This window comes from Mus caroli, unplaced genomic scaffold, assembly GCF_978045245.1.
Source record: "Mus caroli unplaced genomic scaffold, Mus_caroli_1 scaffold_20, whole genome shotgun sequence".
Taxonomy (NCBI): domain Eukaryota; kingdom Metazoa; phylum Chordata; class Mammalia; order Rodentia; family Muridae; genus Mus; species Mus caroli.
This window is the reverse complement of record NW_028227275.1, coordinates 50,414,181-50,431,626: the sequence shown is the minus strand read 5'-3', so window position 1 is coordinate 50,431,626 and position 17,446 is coordinate 50,414,181. Positions and strand designations below refer to the sequence as shown.

General features: G+C 40.1%; 1 protein-coding gene across 2 annotated transcripts in view; it reads right to left on the bottom strand.

The window, feature by feature from the left end:
* Nucleotides 1-428: 428 nt before the first annotated feature.
* The window catches only part of LOC147000171 (uncharacterized), a 30,617-nt gene continuing 13,599 nt past the window's right edge, over nt 429-17,446 (bottom strand). The window contains exons 3-7 of one of the 2 annotated variants that reach the window (XM_085834019.1): nt 15,812-15,955; nt 13,763-13,816; nt 9,181-9,300; nt 5,478-5,598; nt 429-673 (exon numbers count right to left, since the gene is read on the bottom strand). In XM_085834019.1, coding sequence (XP_085690145.1) covers nt 543-673; nt 5,478-5,598; nt 9,181-9,300; nt 13,763-13,816; nt 15,812-15,955 — 570 coding nt within the window. In that variant the 3' untranslated portion in view covers nt 429-542. The remainder of the gene's footprint in view (nt 674-5,477; nt 5,599-9,180; nt 9,301-13,762; nt 13,817-15,811; nt 15,956-17,446) is intronic. The other variant, XM_085834020.1, reaches the window with a different exon arrangement.

Below are 17,446 nucleotides of genomic sequence, written 5' to 3'. Positions count from 1 at the left end.
TTAGGGGTAGAGAAGGCTGGTAATCTTTAGTGAGTGTGGCTGTTTGAATAAGAATATCCCTAATATATTTGAATTCTTAGGGAGTGGCACTATTTGAAAGGAATAAGAGATGTGGTCTTGTTGAAGGAAGTGTGTCTCTGGGGGTGGGGTGGGCATTGAGGTTTCAAAAGCCCAAGCAAGGCCCTGCTGGCTCTGTTCCTGTTGTGTGTAGCTCTGAATGTAGAACTCTCAGCTCCTTCTCTGACACCTTGTCTGCTTGCACGCTTCCATGTTTCCCACTATGATGACAATGTCCCAAAACCTCTGAATTTGTTAAGCAAGCCCCAGTTAAATGCTTTTCTTCCTGAGAGTTGCCGTGGTCATGGTGTCTCTTCACAGCAATAGAGCATTGACTAAGACAGTGAGGGAAGAGACAATTTGTGATCAGATTGCATCCTTTATTACAGAATGAGGAGAAAGTGAGAACTGGCAAGGACATCATTGGAGTATGTTTCCCATGAGGCATCTTGTAAAAAAAACCAAAAAAAACCCTGCAGGGTTCTTCAGTTAGTCACATCATTTTCATCTTCTATATCTTTTGGATGGGATTGTTCAGAGACATTTTCCAACTCAAGTAGAGATGGCTGTGTTGAAGGTGGTGATGATAGGTGTGAATGGGAGGGACCTGAGAAAACTTGAGAGATAGAAAATTGGTCATTAGTATTCTCTTGAGGATAAAAGGCCGGCCCTTCCTTAGTCATCAAGTCAAAACTAGACAAAATGGCAACCACTTCAATGTAAAAGCCTAGAGGTCGGGCAATTTGAAACCCTGGAAAGACAGCCTTACTGTGTCCTGAGGCCAGACCCATGAACCTATGACCTAAGAGGTACTGCTTAATTACTCACTTGATTGGTTTGTTTTTGGATAGAATCTCACTATGTATCGCAAGCTGCCCTGGAATGGACAATCCTTCTATCTTAGCCTCCCGAGTGCTGGGAGTATTCATGTATGCATCATATCTACTCCACAGGTTTCTGTGAATTGCAGCAAACACACTACCCTCAAGTATTGCACTTTTCAAAAGGACATTAACCTTCTGCTATATTCTGGGTGACTCTATCAGATTCAGGGGTCTTGGATGCCATGCAGGAAGGCATCCTATGCTGACTAGTCTTAACTGTTAACTTGACACAACCTAGCCTCACCTGGAAGAGACTTTCAGTGGAGAAATTATCTAGATCAGATTGCTTTGTGGGCATGTCTGTGGATGACTGTGTTGATTATTAATTGTGGTGTGAATACCCATCATGAATATGGGTGACACCATTTCATGGGCCAGGCCTTGGACTGTATAAGAGTCAAGCAAGCCGGTTAAGATCAGCAAAAACACAGGATCCATGCTTTTTTTTTTTTTTCTTTTTCTGCTTTTGACTATGGACATGGTGCTTTAAGTTCCTGCCTTGACCTCCCCACAATAATGGACTCTATCCTCTAGTTATAAGCCAAGTAAACCCTTTTCACCCTTAAGTTTCTTTGGGACAGGGAATTTTTTTTCAAAGAAACAGAAAGTGAGACTAGAACACATCCTAAGTGACATGGTATTATTGTTTTCCTGAGCAACACTCTAAATTTTTTCATGTGTCTTTTAAATGTATTCAATAGTATTTTGCTCAGTAAGAACACACAAAACTCCCCTTGAAAAGATGAGTACTTAAGAAAACAACTCTCAATTTACTGGAATTAAGGTTAAGTATCCAAAACTACGTTCAATAACTCTTGAGTGATATGGAAACTATAAGGCTGAGAAATCTATAGTCCCTGTTGCCTGAGAAAATTGATTATAAAACTAATATACACAATGTATATAAACATTTTGACTTTCAAACTCCTTTTCCTTTGGACATTCTGCATTATTTATGTTTAGATATACATCACGTGGATTGCTCAGTTACTATCCTTATCTAATGCCTTGTTTTCTTTTCTGGTTTCTCTTTCTCTTCTTCTGCTGGAATGGCCTGGAGGCAGGTGAGTTGCCTCAAAAATCACCCTGCCACTGTAATTTGTCTTATGGCAATCCAGTCCTCTTTGCTATTATTTAGTTCAGAGTTGGAGGCAGTAGTGTCTGTGAGAGGGAAAGAGAGGTCTCCTGTTCCTTCAGAGGAAGAAGAACCAATTTCTGAGGCATGTGACCAGGAGTTATGTTGCCTAAACCATAATGGGATCATGAACTGGAACAGTCTTAGGATACAGATGCAGATTGCAGAGTGGGAGGACAGAGGAAGTTCGGTACCCACCACACATAAAGTCTTCCTAACTTTGGAACTGTTATTCTAACAGATGCAGTCTTTCCTGGTTGGTTGAGCAATTTGATTTAGTGATGGGCACCTATAATTTGCTATAGAAAATGTAACAAATGTAATTATAGTAGGAACGAAGCTGGAGGTGCATCACTGTTAAAATCCTCCAAGGGCCCTCTGGTACCCATAGTCTAAAGTAAGCATTCTTTAATAACTTAGTCAAATGCCCTCAGGACCTGGGCTCCATTTACTACCCAGCTTCATCTCGGCAATTTGTCTTCATATAGTAGCCACCAGGATCCTAGGGACTGTCATTCCTTTGCTCCTAGGCAGAATTCTAGGCTGATACAAGAATGCAGTTATTTTTGAGACTAATGATTTATTTTGAAAATTATTAGGTAAGCTGAACAGATATTTAAACTATTACTATTACAACCTATGTACACAATCCATCATTTTTAGTGATTATGTTTCTGTTCTTGACCTGATAATGTAGTATATTCTATTGATTAATTTTAATAAGCTGACTAACTTTGAGTTCTTAGGATAACTCCTACTTAGTCATGATGTATAAACTTTTTAAAATGCTACTAGATTTGATTTGGTAATTAAAGAATTTAAAAGTTTGTTTTTATTTGCATGTATGTGTGTGTGTGCCTGCTTGACTGTATGTGCACCATGTGTATAAATTGCTCGGAGAGGCCAGAATAGGATGCTGGAGAGTTACAGGTGGTTGGGAGCTGCTGTATGTGGCCAGTGGGGAAAAAACTGTTTCACACTTTGGTTGTCCCAGGACTATTTGAAAAGATTACTTAGTCATCACGTTGGTCAGGGTTTTATCACAGCAACAGGAGGCAAACCAGAACCGATATCTCACTTGTTGGCATGTCATTGTTCCCAATAGCGACTTCAGTGTTTTTATTTCTTTAATATTGCTATGTTTATTCATAATTTGACAGGTTAAACTTGATCTCCCCTTTCATTTTTTCCATATAGCTAAAGGTTTGTTGGTATATTATTATTATTTTTTCTTTTTTTAAATTAGGTATTTTCCTCATTTACATTTCCAATGCTATCCCAAAAGTCCCCCATACCCTCCCCCCCAACCCCCCTACCCACCCACTCCCACTTTTCGGCCCTGGCATTCCCCTGTACTGGGGCATATAAAGTTTGCAAGTCCAATGGGCCTCTCTTTCCACTGATGGCCGACTAGGCCATCTTTTGATACATACGCAGCTAGAATCAAGAGCTCCGGGGTACTGGCTAGTTCATAATGTTGTTCCACCTATAGGGTTGCAGATCCCTTTAGCTCCTTGGGTATTTTCTTTAGCTCCTCCATTGGGGGCCCTGTGAGCATCCACTTCTGTGTTTGCTAGGCCCCGGCATAGCCTCACTAGAGACAGCTATATCTGGGTCCTTTCAGCAAAATCTTGCTGGTGTATGCAATGGTGTCAGCATTTGGAGGCTGATTATGGGATGGATCCCTGGATATGGCAGTCTCTAGATGGTCCACCTTTTGTCTCAGCTCCAAACTTTGTCTCTGTAACTCCTTCCATGGGTGTTTTGTTCCCAATTCTAAGAAGGGGCAAAGTGTCCACACTTTGGTCTTCGTTCTTCTTGAGTTTCATGTGCTTTGCAAATTGTAATTTATATCTTGAGTATTTTTCTTTGTGCTCCTTTTCTTATTGATAGGCACTGATTGTATGGGGCATATGCATTTATTTTTACTCCAAGCTGTTATTTTCATTTCTCACTTTAAGCTTGGTTTTAAAATTCATTTCCTAGGTTTTTTTTCAATAGCAGAAAGTTGGGCTTTTGATTTGAGACTTAAAAATATAGTATTTACAGCTACAAATGTTCTAAAAGCTCTTGGAAATGTCTTCTTCTTCCCCTTCCCCATTTCCTCCCCCCTTCTCCTTCTGTGACCCCCATAACACACATTTTGGTTCTCTCATGGTGTTTTCCAGGTGTCTAGTACACTGTACATTTTATGCATTTGTTCACTCTGTGCTACTGATGAGAGTTGAAACTAACCTATCTTCAAGTTGGTGTTTCTTCTTCCAGCTCACATCTTCTTTTGAATTATTGCACTGAAAATTTCAATTTTGCTGTTGCAGTTTTCTGCTCTGGGATTATGATTTTTTTTAAAAGAGTTTCAGTTTATTTTATTTTAGGTTAGACACTGGTATACTTTTAGATTTTCTTCAAAGGTTATTTTTGTTCCTTTTTGAAATTGAAAATAGATTCTTCTCTTATACAATACACTCCAATCAGAGTTTCTCTTCCCTCCACTCCGCTTAGTCTCCCTAACTCTCTCTCCCCCAGATCCACTCCCTCTCCATTTCTCTTCAGAAAAGAGTAGTTTTCCAAGGTATCTTGGATATCAACCAGCCTTGGTATATCCAGTTGCAGTAAACACTAGGTACATTCTCTTCTATTAAGGTTGGACAAGGCAGCCCAGTATGGGGAAAGGGTCCCAGAGTCAAGAAACAGAGTCAGAGACAGTCCCTGCTCCTACTGTTAGGAGTCCCACAAGAAAACCAAGCTACATCCTCAAATGACAGCTCATGCTGTTGAGGATGTGGAATCAGGGAAACACTCCTCCATTGTTGGCGGGAGTGCAAACCTGTACAGCCACTATAGCAATCAATATGGTGGTTCTTCAAACAAATTGAGAATCAATCTACTTTAATACCTATTTACTTTAGCTGAAAAAATTCATGTTTAAGTCTAGGGTCTAGACTTACCTAGAAAAAAATTAGTTGACTTATTTTTCTCCATTTGTGAAGAACATGCTTTGTTTAATTTACACATCTCAGAATGTTTTGGTTCAAACTCCATATTTAAGGTAATGTGGCAAAATGGGCTAATGACTGGGTATAGATTTTTCTTAATCTAATAAAATTCTCAGTCTTTTGTTGAGGGATTTTCTTTCTCTTCAGGCTCTTGTGGTAGCCAGAGGTTGGTGTTGGGGTGTTGTTCTACACTCTATTGGTCTATTTATTTATATATATAGTGCTTCTCATTGAAGTTGACACACGATGTTTCTGTTAGACTGGCTGACTAGCTATCTCTGCCACAGACACCTGCTACCATATGCACCTCTTCCCACATGCATGTTGGGATTGGAATTTAGGTCACCATGTTTGTGTAGCAGGTGCCTTGCCCTCTAGCCCACCTCTGTGGTCCTCATTACTCACTTCCTTCTGAGGGTTCTTCAATCTTATTTGCTGTTATGAACCAGTGGAGCACTAGGATTGCAATAACCAGCTCTGTGATGGCACACATGACAGAAATTTGTAGAAGCATCATGCCAGCCATCTGAAAGAGAAAAGAAACATTCAAACAAGTCATTTGAAAACTGTGGTGCAAGAAAAGTGTTTCTGGGTCAGAATGCACCATTTATCCTTTACAGTTCCAAACAACTATGATTATTTCAAGTTAGTTGCTTCCCTGTTTATGAAGTGAATCTATTGCCAAATACTTTAATTCTCCAATTTTTACTTCTGCTTCCCACGTGATGGGGTTGGAAAGGAGAGAAAACAAAGCAATACATAGTTTGCCTCATTTTTCTCAGACCCCCTTTTAAAACATTTTTAAAAGATTTTTTTTTGTTTTATGTCCTTACTGCAGTTTCTCCTCCCTCCTCTCCTCCCCAGTCCCTCCCCACACCCTCACCCCTTTTACTCCTTCTCCATTTCTCTTCAGAAAAGAGCAGGCCTCTATGGATATCAACCAGCCTTGGCATATCCAGTTGTAGTAAGACTAGGTGCATCCTCTTCTATTAAGGTTGGACAAGGCAGCTCAGTAGGGGGAAAGGGTTCCAGAGTCAGGCAACAGAGTCAGAGACAGTCCCTGCTCCTACTGTTAGGAGTCCTGCAAGAAAAGCAAGCTACACAACTGCAATATGTGTGGAGAGGGCGAGCAGGCTCCCTGGCTGTTGGTTCAGTCTTTGTGAACCCCTATGGGCTCTGGTTAGTTGTCCGTTGGCTCCTACAATCCTTTCTTCTCCTCTTTCAAGGGATACTCCAAACTCTGACTAGTGTTTGGCTGTGGGTCTCACCATCTGTTTCTATCAGTTGCTGGGTGAAGCCTCTCTGATGACAATTGGGTTAGATGCCAATCTATGATTCTCAGTCCCTTTTAATGGGGCTGATCATATGATTATGTTTTATATTTGGAATTGTATGTTCTGTTTTTTATTACACCTTGCTTTCAGTGTTAATGCATGAAGTGGAGTTATTCTTTCTTAGCCGATGGGAAGAGCAAGACTTTATCTGTGGAATTCTGATAGAGATAGTCAGATTCTTTAGGGTTCCCTCTTTTTCTCCCCCACCCCCCAGAATGAATTGTGTTTATAACACCCAATGCTTTTTTTTTTTTTCAATAGCTGATACTTGTATGGCTTCCAATTGGAAAGCATTTACTTTACTTTACTATTCTAAAAAGGTAGATGGAATTAACCCAGGAAGATCAGTGTGCTGGTTAGTTTATGTCAACTTGACACAAGCTAGAATTATTAGAGAGAAGAAAGCCCCAATTGAGAAAATACTTCTATAAGATCAGTTTGTAGGCAAGTCTGTATGACATGTTCTTAACTAGTGATTGGTGTGGGAGGGCCCTGTCCATTGTGGGTGGGCCACCCCTGGGCAGGTGGTCCTGGGTTCTATAAGAAAGCAGTCTGAGCAAGCCATGCGGGACAATAAGCTGTACCCCTCCATGGTCTCAGCTTCTGTTTCTAGGTTCTTGCCATGATTGAGTTCCTGTTTTGACTTCTTTTGATGATGAACTGTGATGTGGAAAGCCAAATAAATTCTTTTCTTCCCTAGTTGCTTTGGCCATGGTGTTTCATTATAACCATAGTAACTCTGAGTGTTACCAAACTCATTAACAAGGATTTCAAAGGTGTTAGTCAACCACGAAACTGACATTTTTTTTGCATGTCTTTTCTCAGTTGTTTTCACTCTTGTGTCTAATTTCAATCGGAATTAAACACCAGAGAAGCAGGCAGCAAGTCACTGGCTTCCTCTACTTGTTCCTCAAGGCCGTTGTGATAGGAACGATTTCATGGATGCTTTCTGAAACAGAAATGAACTGTCTCATAGTAACAAATCAATGTGTTGGTGGGACCATGCTCCTTCTAGTTGCTCAGAAGGAGGGTACTTCCCTCTTCAAATTTGGGAAGCCCCTTGAATTATAGCAGCACTATTCCATGTGTCTTTATATTCAAATGGCCATCTTTCTCAGACACCAACCTTCCTTCTTATAAGAGTACCAGTAATATTTGTCTCTCCATATAAGCCCTTCTCCAGTGTGACCTTAATTTAACTTAACTAATTATATCTGTAATGACTCCATTAATAAAAGTCACATTTACACATATTAAAAAAACACAACTCAACCTGTAATTTTGCTTCTAGCCTCTCCAAACTGATGTCCTTTCTATGTGCAAAACATATTCACTTCATCTCAACATCTTTTCTGATTTTAAGCTATTAAAGCGTCAATTCTGAGTCCAAACTCTCCCTAAATATCATACAGTCAAGAAGCACTAAATCCTTCTTGAAATCAATTGTAGGAAAGACTTATACTGTGGTTTAGTAGGGACCAAAATTTCTCTGTCCTCGTGGACTCATGAAGCCAGAAAGAAGTAATTCACAGCCAAGAACCAAGATAGAGTAGACAGGATATACTCCCAAAGTGGGAAATTTAAAAAGGAGGAGAGGCTCTCAGGGCTTATTCACACCCACAACTCAGTAGAGTTACATTTTGGTAGATTTAAAGGCCTGAAAATAATTCTCAGTGTCTTGTCTCTGGGGAACTTTTTTGCCCTCCAGGACAGTGGCTCCACCCTCCTAGCCCTCTGGGACGCTGTTGTTATCTCGGCCTACACCGCATGGAAAATTAAAATATTTTACAACTTGAAATGTGTAAGCTTCCATCTCTTCATTTCCTAGTTTTCTTTCTTTATGTAGTTAATACATAACTTTTAAATGATGGTTTTCATAATTTTATGCTTATGCATTTATTGCTGACTTACCTTTCTACATAACTTTCTACTTAAATTTTCTTTGAAATAGATATCCGATTGAGCTGGTAATATTTAAGTTTCATTTTCACCAAACTGATTAATATGACCTCATCCTCTCAATATGTTGTAGGAACCGGAGAAGCAGAGCCCTGCTGTGAGGCAGTGTATCCTAGAAATGACAGGGAAGCTGCACCCATGAAATCTCAATGACACAGCTGCCTAAAAAGACCAGTAAAATGACGATGCCAGCTGACATGCCAGTACAGGTGGAGGAAATTTCACAAGTCCAACTCCCAACAGGTGACCAATGCTGAGAGAGGGAAAATCAGTTTACTCAGTGATAGACTCCTGATAGGTTACCCAATGTCAAGTGGTCAGCCTTAAACACATATATGCATGAGTAACACTAAATGGACTCAATAGTTTATAAACAATAATGACTGCAGGAGAAGAGGTCATGAAGCTAAAAGAAAGGAGAGGAGGAGAGGGACTATAATAAGAGGTGGGATAGAATGAGGTAAATATATTGTACTCATGTATGAAATTTTCAAAAACTAATTTTTGGGGGGTCTGGATATGCACATCAGGTTTCCTCCATCTCAACTGTTTCTGCTACAAGCTGGTGATTTTTTCTTTGTACAAATACTATGTGATTTTATTATAATACCATAATAATAACTTTTGATATTTACTTCGGCAAGTTCTCTGGCCCTTCCCAACAATTATATGACTTCTAGGATTTCCTAGCAATTTCCAAACTCGTGTTCTTCTATCCACATGTATTTTAGAGCAATTTCATTTTGTGCCATTTGTAATATTTTTTCAGTTCTATCTAACACTATTATTGAGTTATTATTAAAATTGGTACTTACATTTGACCAAATGTATTCAGTTCCTATTGATTCAAAAATTGGAAATTCATATCCAAGTAGAATTAAACCAAATATAGCCGCGAAGATACTTATGATGTTTGTTATAATTGCAAATCTATGCTGCAATAGATTAAAAAAGCAAAAAGAAGTCATGGATAGAATAAACAGATTTAGAGCACTATTTACTGAGTGTGTATACATGGGAATTCTCTGTCTTTCATCTCACCCTAGACATAGTAGGATTGCAGGTATGGTCCTGTGTCTGGCTTGCATTAGTTCTGGGAATTTTAGTTCAGGTCTTCATGATTGTGCAATGACCATTCTACCTACTTAGCCATCTCTCTAACTCTCTTGTCCGAAAAACAACTTGTAAAATCTAACATTTTGTAAGTGTATTAAGTGTGGTTACTATCAAGACTTCACTCCAAACTTGTCTAGAAGTTAGTAGCATAAAAAGTTTTTATTTTACAACACGTTTCACAGTACGCGTGCTCGTCAGGATGTCACTATACAGTGTCTGTAATGTGCTAAGCATCAGAAGGTTACAATAGGGACTGGATAGATGGCTCAGTGGTTAAAGGCATTGACTGCTCTTCCAGAGGATCCAGGATCAATTCTCAGTACCCACACAGCAGTTCACAACTGTCTGTAACTCCAGTGCCAGGGGATCTGGTGCCCTCTTCTGAGGACACTATATTCACATGATGCACAGACACATATGCAGACAAACCACCTCCATACACAAAAAAGAAACCTTAGAGTAATGATAATGGGGGAGAAAAATTATATTCTGTTTGTTATGTAATGAAATTTAATAAATGCCATGATATCAACAGGTTTCAAGTTCAGGAATTTTCAGGCTTATTTGTGCCACTTCAGTATTTAAGTCCCAGTTTTCCTTGAAAAGCCACCAAACTCTTTTAAGAGACCTGAAGGACACTGTATGAACTATGAAGGAAGGTGTCTCATTGAGGAGGAGCTGAAAGAGTTGCACATATTTTTTTTATACATGTGTGAGAGACGGTTGCATGCTATTCAAGAGGATGTGCTTGTGGTCATGGGAAGAGGGAGTGATTTAACAGCAAATCAAAGCAAAGGACTTAAAGGGACACAGGAATTTCAAGTTGTGTAGCAGGAAGTTCTCTTCCTATTTTAAAGACTTTCTTCATTCCTTTATTTCTTCTCCCATTTTCATGCTCGCATAAACAAGCGTGTGTGTGTGTGTGTGTGTGTGTGTGTGTGTATGTGTGTGTGTGTGTGTGTGTGTGTGTGTGTATACATACATGTACTTGTGCATGAATGTGTGCATGAGAAGGCCTGAGGTCCATCTTATTCACTGAGGCAGAGTCTCCCAGTCAAACCCAGAATCCACTGATCTGGTTAGTCTTACTATCCAGCTTGTTTTGGGGATCCACTGCCTTCTGGGGATGTAATGGCAGGTGACCTTTATATGTGTTTCAGATATCTGAACTCTGCTCTCATGTTAGTTCAGCAAAGGGCTTTAACAAACTACCAAGTCATCTCCTTTGTGCCTTCCTTGTCAGTTTAATTTTTAGTGAAATTAGTTTTAATTTTAGTTTTAATTTTAAGCTTCTGCTATGAAAACCAGGAGGAAATCCCTCTCTGTTCAATCCATGGGTGTCCATGGCTTGCCCAATGAAGTACTTCTTCTAAGGATTAAGAATCTAAATCCTATCAGGTGTGCCAGTGCACATCTTTAAACCCAGCACTGGGGAGGCTGAGGCAGGCAGATCTCTGAGTTCGAGGCCATCCTGGTCTGTAAGAGAATTTCAGGACAGCCATAGCTACACAGAGAGACCCTGTCTCAAAAAGCCAAACCAAACCAAACTAAATCAAACCAAACCAAACCAAACCAAACCAAACCAAACCAAACCAAACCAAACCAAACCAAACCAAACCATCTCTAAATCCTAACAGGCATCTATTATATTTACTCACTCCTTCAACTAAGAAGATATTTATAAAAAGTAGTAAGTTTATGTGAATATAAAACACTGGAATGATGCCAGCTGCTTCCAGAGAAGGGACCAGGCTGGCTTTGCATAGAAAAGAAACTTAGGCTTTGCTCCTTAAGGTAGTAAGGAGAGGAAGGGGGACTGGCAGAGATGTTTAGGTTTACCAAAGGCTGCAGACTGTGGCTTGGAAATGACACATAGACTCTATACACAACCATGCTTCAGGAAAAAGAAGCAACATGCTTGGTGAATTTTTTGAAAACCAACCAAGGGGCCATATTTACTTCTATCTGCTACCATGGCTGTGGCACAACAAAACCAGCCTTCACACAGAAACAGAAACTGAATATGAGCTGGCACTGAGTCAGGAACTAGCAAAATCTCCAGAGGACTGCCAATGTTTTGAGGTCAACTGTGTTACTGCTCTGGAAGTGCAATGCCAGGTATTTAGCTCTGTGTACACAATACTTTGGGGTTACGAGCTTAGAACAAAGACTCGGAAGGAACATGATGGTAACAGTGACTGCTTAGGTGGTGGTAAAAGTTAAAAATGCAAGGAAACCAAACTCTGATTCCCCACAATCATAGTTGGCAAACTTCTTCTCAGCAGAGTAGCCTCTGCTCTTTGGGGAAAAAAATCTTTAGCTGAAAGAGAGAGCAAAGTTTGTTTTAGAGTTTCTCCGTGAAGTTCTGGCTGTTCTGGAACTTGGTCTGTAGAACAGGGTGGCCTTAAACCCACAGAGATCTGCCCACCACTGCCTCCCAAGTGCTGGGTTCACAGGCATGTGAACAAAGTTTTTAGCTTGCTAGTGTTCTTGCTAGTGCTCAGGTTAGTAAAGTACTTTGCTCAGGGTTGCACAGCTAACATGGGAACCTTCAGAACCAGAATCCATGTATGTGAGCTTCCAGAGTTGTGACTAACCATGATGGGCAAGCAGAAGTGGGCAGGGCACTGTGCCCCACTGGGGTGTTCTGATTTTTCTTCTTCTTCTTCTTCTTCTTCTTCTTCTTCTTCTTCTTCTTCTTCTTCTTCTTCTTCTTCTTCTTCTTCTTCTTCTTCTTCTTCTTCTTTTCTTCTTCTTCTTCTTCTTCTTCTTCTTCTTCTTCTTCTTCTTCTTCTTCTTCTTCTTCTTCTTCTTTTCTCCTTTTCTTCTTTTCTTCTCCTTCTCCTTCTCCTTCTCCTCCTTCCTCCTCCTCCTTCTTCTTCTTCTTCCTCCTCCTCCTCTTTCTTCTTCTTCTTCTTCTTCTTCTTCTTCTTCTTCTTCTTCTTCTTCTTCTTCTTCTTCTTCTTCTTCTTCTTCTCTCCTCCTCCTCCTCCTCCTCCTCCTCCTCCTCCTCCTCCTCTTCTTCTTCTTCTTCTTCTTCTTCTTCTTCTTCTTCTTCTTCTTCTTCTTCTTCTTCTTCTTCTTTTCTTCTTCTTCCTTCTTCTTCTTCTTCTTCTTCTTCTTCTTCTTCTTCTTCTTCTTCTTCTTCTTCTTCTTCTTCTTCCTCCTCCTCCTCCTCCTCCTCTTCTTCCTCCTCCTCATCTTCCTCCTCCTCCTTCTTCTTCTTCTTTTCTTCTTTCCTTCTTTTTCCCTCTCCTTCTCCTTCTCTCCTTCTCTCCTCCTCCTCCTTCTCTTCTCTTCTCTTCTCTTCTCTTCTCTTCTCTTCTCTTCTCTTCTCTTCTCTTCTCTTCTCTTCTCTTCTTCTTCTTCTTCTTCTTCTTCTTCTTCTTCTTCCTCTTCCTCTTCCTCTTCCTCTTCTTCTTCTTCCTCTTCTTCTCCTTCTTCTTTTGTATTCTGATGATGTTCCATAGACCCGCAGAAGATAGTTCTCTTTCCATGGGTTATTTTTTTCTCACCCTCTTTATTAACAGTCATATGTCATGTCCTCTCCCCTCCCCACTTTTCTTTGTCAACTTGACACCAGCTAGAGTTATCTGGGGGAAAGAATCTCAAGTGAAAAATATGCCTTTGTCAGATTTTCTGTAGGCAAGTCTCTGGATTAATGATTGATGTGGGTAGGACCAGCTCACTTAAGGACAGGTAGTGCCACCCCTGACCAGGTGGCCCTGGGTTGTATAAGGAAGTGGGCTGAGAAAATCACAAAGCATCATTCTTCCATGGTCTCTGCTTCAGTTCCTGCCTCTAGGTTCTTGTCTTGAGTTCTTCCACTGATAGAGTATGTCCTAAAGAGTATAAGATGAAATAAATCCTTTCCTCTCCATGCTGCTTTTAGTCATGATGTTTCATCACAGCAATAGAAACCCGCCTAAGGCACTGACTATAAATACCTTCAAACTTCCATAACTTTCTTTCTCAGCTTCAAGAGCTTTGTTTGGTGATTAATACCCCCCTTTAGATGCTTAGACGCCATGTAGGGATTCATTCCATGGAAACTGTCACACCTGTCTCCTTATCTGCCCATTAAGCACTCCTTTTACCACACTCTCCCCAAAAAGACACACTGTGGTGTGTTTTTAGAAAAATTCAGTGATTTTTTTTTTCTGAGCATTTGGAAGAAGCTTTCTCACTCCCCCTTCCAAGTCTCAGAATCATCAATAGCTCTTCTTCTTTATGTCATAAAACATTTCTGTCTTTGGGGTTATGTCCAGCCTTCCCACATACCTGAAATACTGAAGAAATACCCTGAGTTATACTGCTGGATCCTGAGTTGATGAACTGTGGGAAGAAATTTGTGTTGAAACACCCACACTGTTTGATCCATCCTTTCAACAGATTCTATTCCTGATACTACTGTTTTTTGGATGTCTAGACTATCCCCGAGTTTTAGGAAGAAAGGGGCATTGAAGTGAAAAAAAAAAACTATCTTGGTTCTAAGGGATTCACTAACTAAGTGGTTCTACATTTTTTCTGTTAGAGAGAGGAAAGATATTTAAAAGTTGGTGGTCATTCATGTCATCAACAGGTAGGTGATGGGACTCAGGAATTTCTCAATAATTTTATGAGGGACAAATAGTGAATCCTCGGCCACACTTTGATGTTCAGTTAGCAAGTTAATGACCTGAGGTATTAAAGAATAAGATGGTTAGTATGGCAGCTCTCATCCATGGGAATCCTCTTTCCCCTCAAAATATTCTAGGGGAAAAAAAGATCACTACAAAATAGTTTCAGAATACATTTGATCTGAAAATCAAATGGCTTTAATTTTATTTATTTATTTATTTATTTATTTATTTATTTATTTATTTATTTATTTATGGCTGATTCCTCAATCACTGTGATGTCTGTGACGAACTGGGAACTAGCTGAAAGCATGGCTATTTGTGGTTATTTTTGCATTAACTTTTCTTCCCATGGTATGTCTTCCATTTGCCTGCAGAACTTCTGAAAGATGGCCTAAATATCCTAAGAAAGAGATCAAGAATCTCTCAGTCCAGGAGGACGCAGTCTGCTATGAAGGCAGAGGTACCTTACCTTGGTTTACAGAAAACCTTGCTGTTTTATTGTGGGGCATTCTGTCAGATTTACTTAAACTCTACAGACATTTATAAAGTTTTCTCATTTATAAAGCAGGGAGTGAAGAGCTACTGCATTTGATCCTTGTGGCAACGTTGTGTCGTTGAGGTAAAATGAGCTTAAAGTACCATTGGAATATGCATAATGCATGGAAGAACACACCATTGAATAGGATTCATGGTTCATTTCTTCCATAAGCATCCTGCTAACGTCTTGGGCCTAGGGCTCTTTCTAGACACTTTGCAATTGGAGACTCATTGTATCATTCCAGGTTAAGTAGTTGCTCTTTACTACATACACCTCTTTCCAGAAAGTTGTTGGTTTTGCAATGCTTCCAGAGGTAAATCCTCTGAAGAAATGTCTGTCAATCAAAGAAGTGAATGCCAGACCACTGGCTTAGTGAAATGACTACTGTGTCTCAGAAGCTTTTCCACAAAGCTCAGAGACTGGGCTCTTCTTAGACCTCTACTCTTTCAAAGCTCCATCTTGGTAGAGAGGAACAAGAAAGTGGAAGAGTATCTATTGAAACCCATTCTCTGTGAAGAAGTTCATCCTTATATTAAGCTTTCTGCTTCTTGAGACTTGCTATCAAAGGGAAGTCAGTTGTGTCCCAGGTCACACGACTTCTGCATAAATGACCCCGATTAAGAAATTTCCTTTGGATTGAGTGCATCTGTGAACTAATCTAGCTAGAGGGAAGTCATGGCTTTGGGCTTCTCAAGTATAATTACTTTTAATTGGGCATGCTCCTGGTGGATACTTTGATAAATATACCCATGAAAGTATTAGAACATCTACTTTAGGAATCTCTGTTTAATTTCTCTGCATTCCTCTTGGCCCCCCTGCCCCACCCTAGGGCTCTTCTTTTCTTTTCCCAAATGTAACTTCTCCAAACATTGCCTCTAGACACTAAACTCTTGCTTTTGAGTTTTCACCCTGAAAAGAAAGGCTTGATAGCTGTTATATACACAGCCATGCTCTTTAAGAGTCTTCTTAGTAATACTCCCTTGAAATCTTTTCTACTCACACATTCCCAGCCTCTTGAGGTCCTTATCAAAACAGGCAACACATACAAAAATGCTCAAATGATCACTGTAAGCCAGTGATTGAGCCTAGTAAACTGTTGACCACAGAATACTCTACTTGATCAATTAGAATCAAATAAATAGAAATCATTAATGACCACGGTTCACTCACAAATGTTCCAGACACAAACAGGTAGCAGATACTAGCTAACATAAGTTTATGGCCGATGCTATATCTCTTGTCTTCTAGATGGTGCAAAGAGAGCCAGAGAGTCCCCAGTGCATTGTGAATTAGGCCAAGCATTATTTGTGCACCCTGCAAGAAGAGAGAGCCAGTGTTATTATCCAAGGTGACTCTGCTAAAGATGGTTTCAGTCCGGGTGTCTGAGAAGTCTTGAACATAATTGCTCTACACATTAGTGTATTCATCAAGCTCTGCAGAAAAGAATAATCAACATGAAACAAGATACTAGTTCTAGTCTCTTCAGGATATTGATATAATTACAGAGACCCCAGACACCATTCCACCCTATTCCACCATCCTGCTAACCCTTTTTGCTTCAGGATGGTGAGTGTTCACTATCTCTGAGTATTGTAAGGTTACATGTCTGGGAGGAACCTATGTTGAGACCGATGCAGCAGAGTGGTTTGGATCTTCTTTGCTTGAATAAGAATGCTTTTATTGAACAACAGCCTTGAGGGACAATTATTTTGATTTTGTAGGTGCTTCTAGTTAATTGAATAGCAGAGACTTATTGATCTGTCTTTCTCAGAAGGGTGACATGGCTAAAAGGAGAGAAGCTGGATATAGGGACCTGGAAGTGTCTTTCTGAGCCCTGCTATCCTTTCTATGGATTTTTACAAAGGCAGACTGTAGTCAGAAGACTTATCTCTTGTTCTTTGCTGATAAAACCAATAGGAACTTTTGACCTCTCCTTCTTTCCCTCTTCCCCTCTTATCTGGGACTTGAACTTCAGTTTTCCTTTGTTACCTTATCCAGTGTTGATCTTTGCCACTGGAGAATGAACAAGTATATGCCTTACTTAAAAGAAAGAAGTAGTATTTGTGAAGTCCAAAGTCAAGTTAAGGATCTATTGACCATGACAAAGACAGAGGAAGAAGTGGATTGGTTATTGTGCTGGTTAATTTTTTTGTTAACTTGATAGAAGCTGAAATCATCTGAGAAGAGGTAACCTCAGCTGAGAAAATGCTCCCAACACACTGGCATGGGTGGCAGTTTGTGGGGGCATTTTCTTCATTTGTGATTAATGTGGAGATACCATCTCTGATAAGTTGGTCCTGGGGTATAGGTTGAGTAAGCTGTGAAGAACAAGCTAGCAAGCAGCATTCCTCCATGGCCTCTGCTTCAGTTCCTGCCTCAAGATTTCCTTCCTTGTCTTCTGCTGTTGATGAACTGTAGCCTAGAGGCAAACAAACTCTTTCCTCCACAAATTGCTTCTTATTATGGAGTTTTTTTTAACCCTACTGCAATAGTATAGAAAGAAGAAAGAGAGAAAGAAAGAAAGAAAGAAAGAAAGAAAGAAAGGAAGGAAGGAAGGAAGGGAGAGAGAGAGAGAGAGAGAGAGAGAGAGAGAGAGAGAGAGAGAGAGAGAGAGAGAGAGAGAGGGAGGGAGGGAGGGAGGGAGGGAGGGAGGAAGGAAGGAAGGAAGGAAGGAAGGAAGGAAGGAAGGAAGGAAGGAAGGAAGGAAGGAAGAGAGAAAACTAAGGTAGGTATGCACAGACTGAGTGCATATTCTATTCACTTGATTGCTAAAATCTTTCTGTACTGAGAATGGCCTTTGTTGAG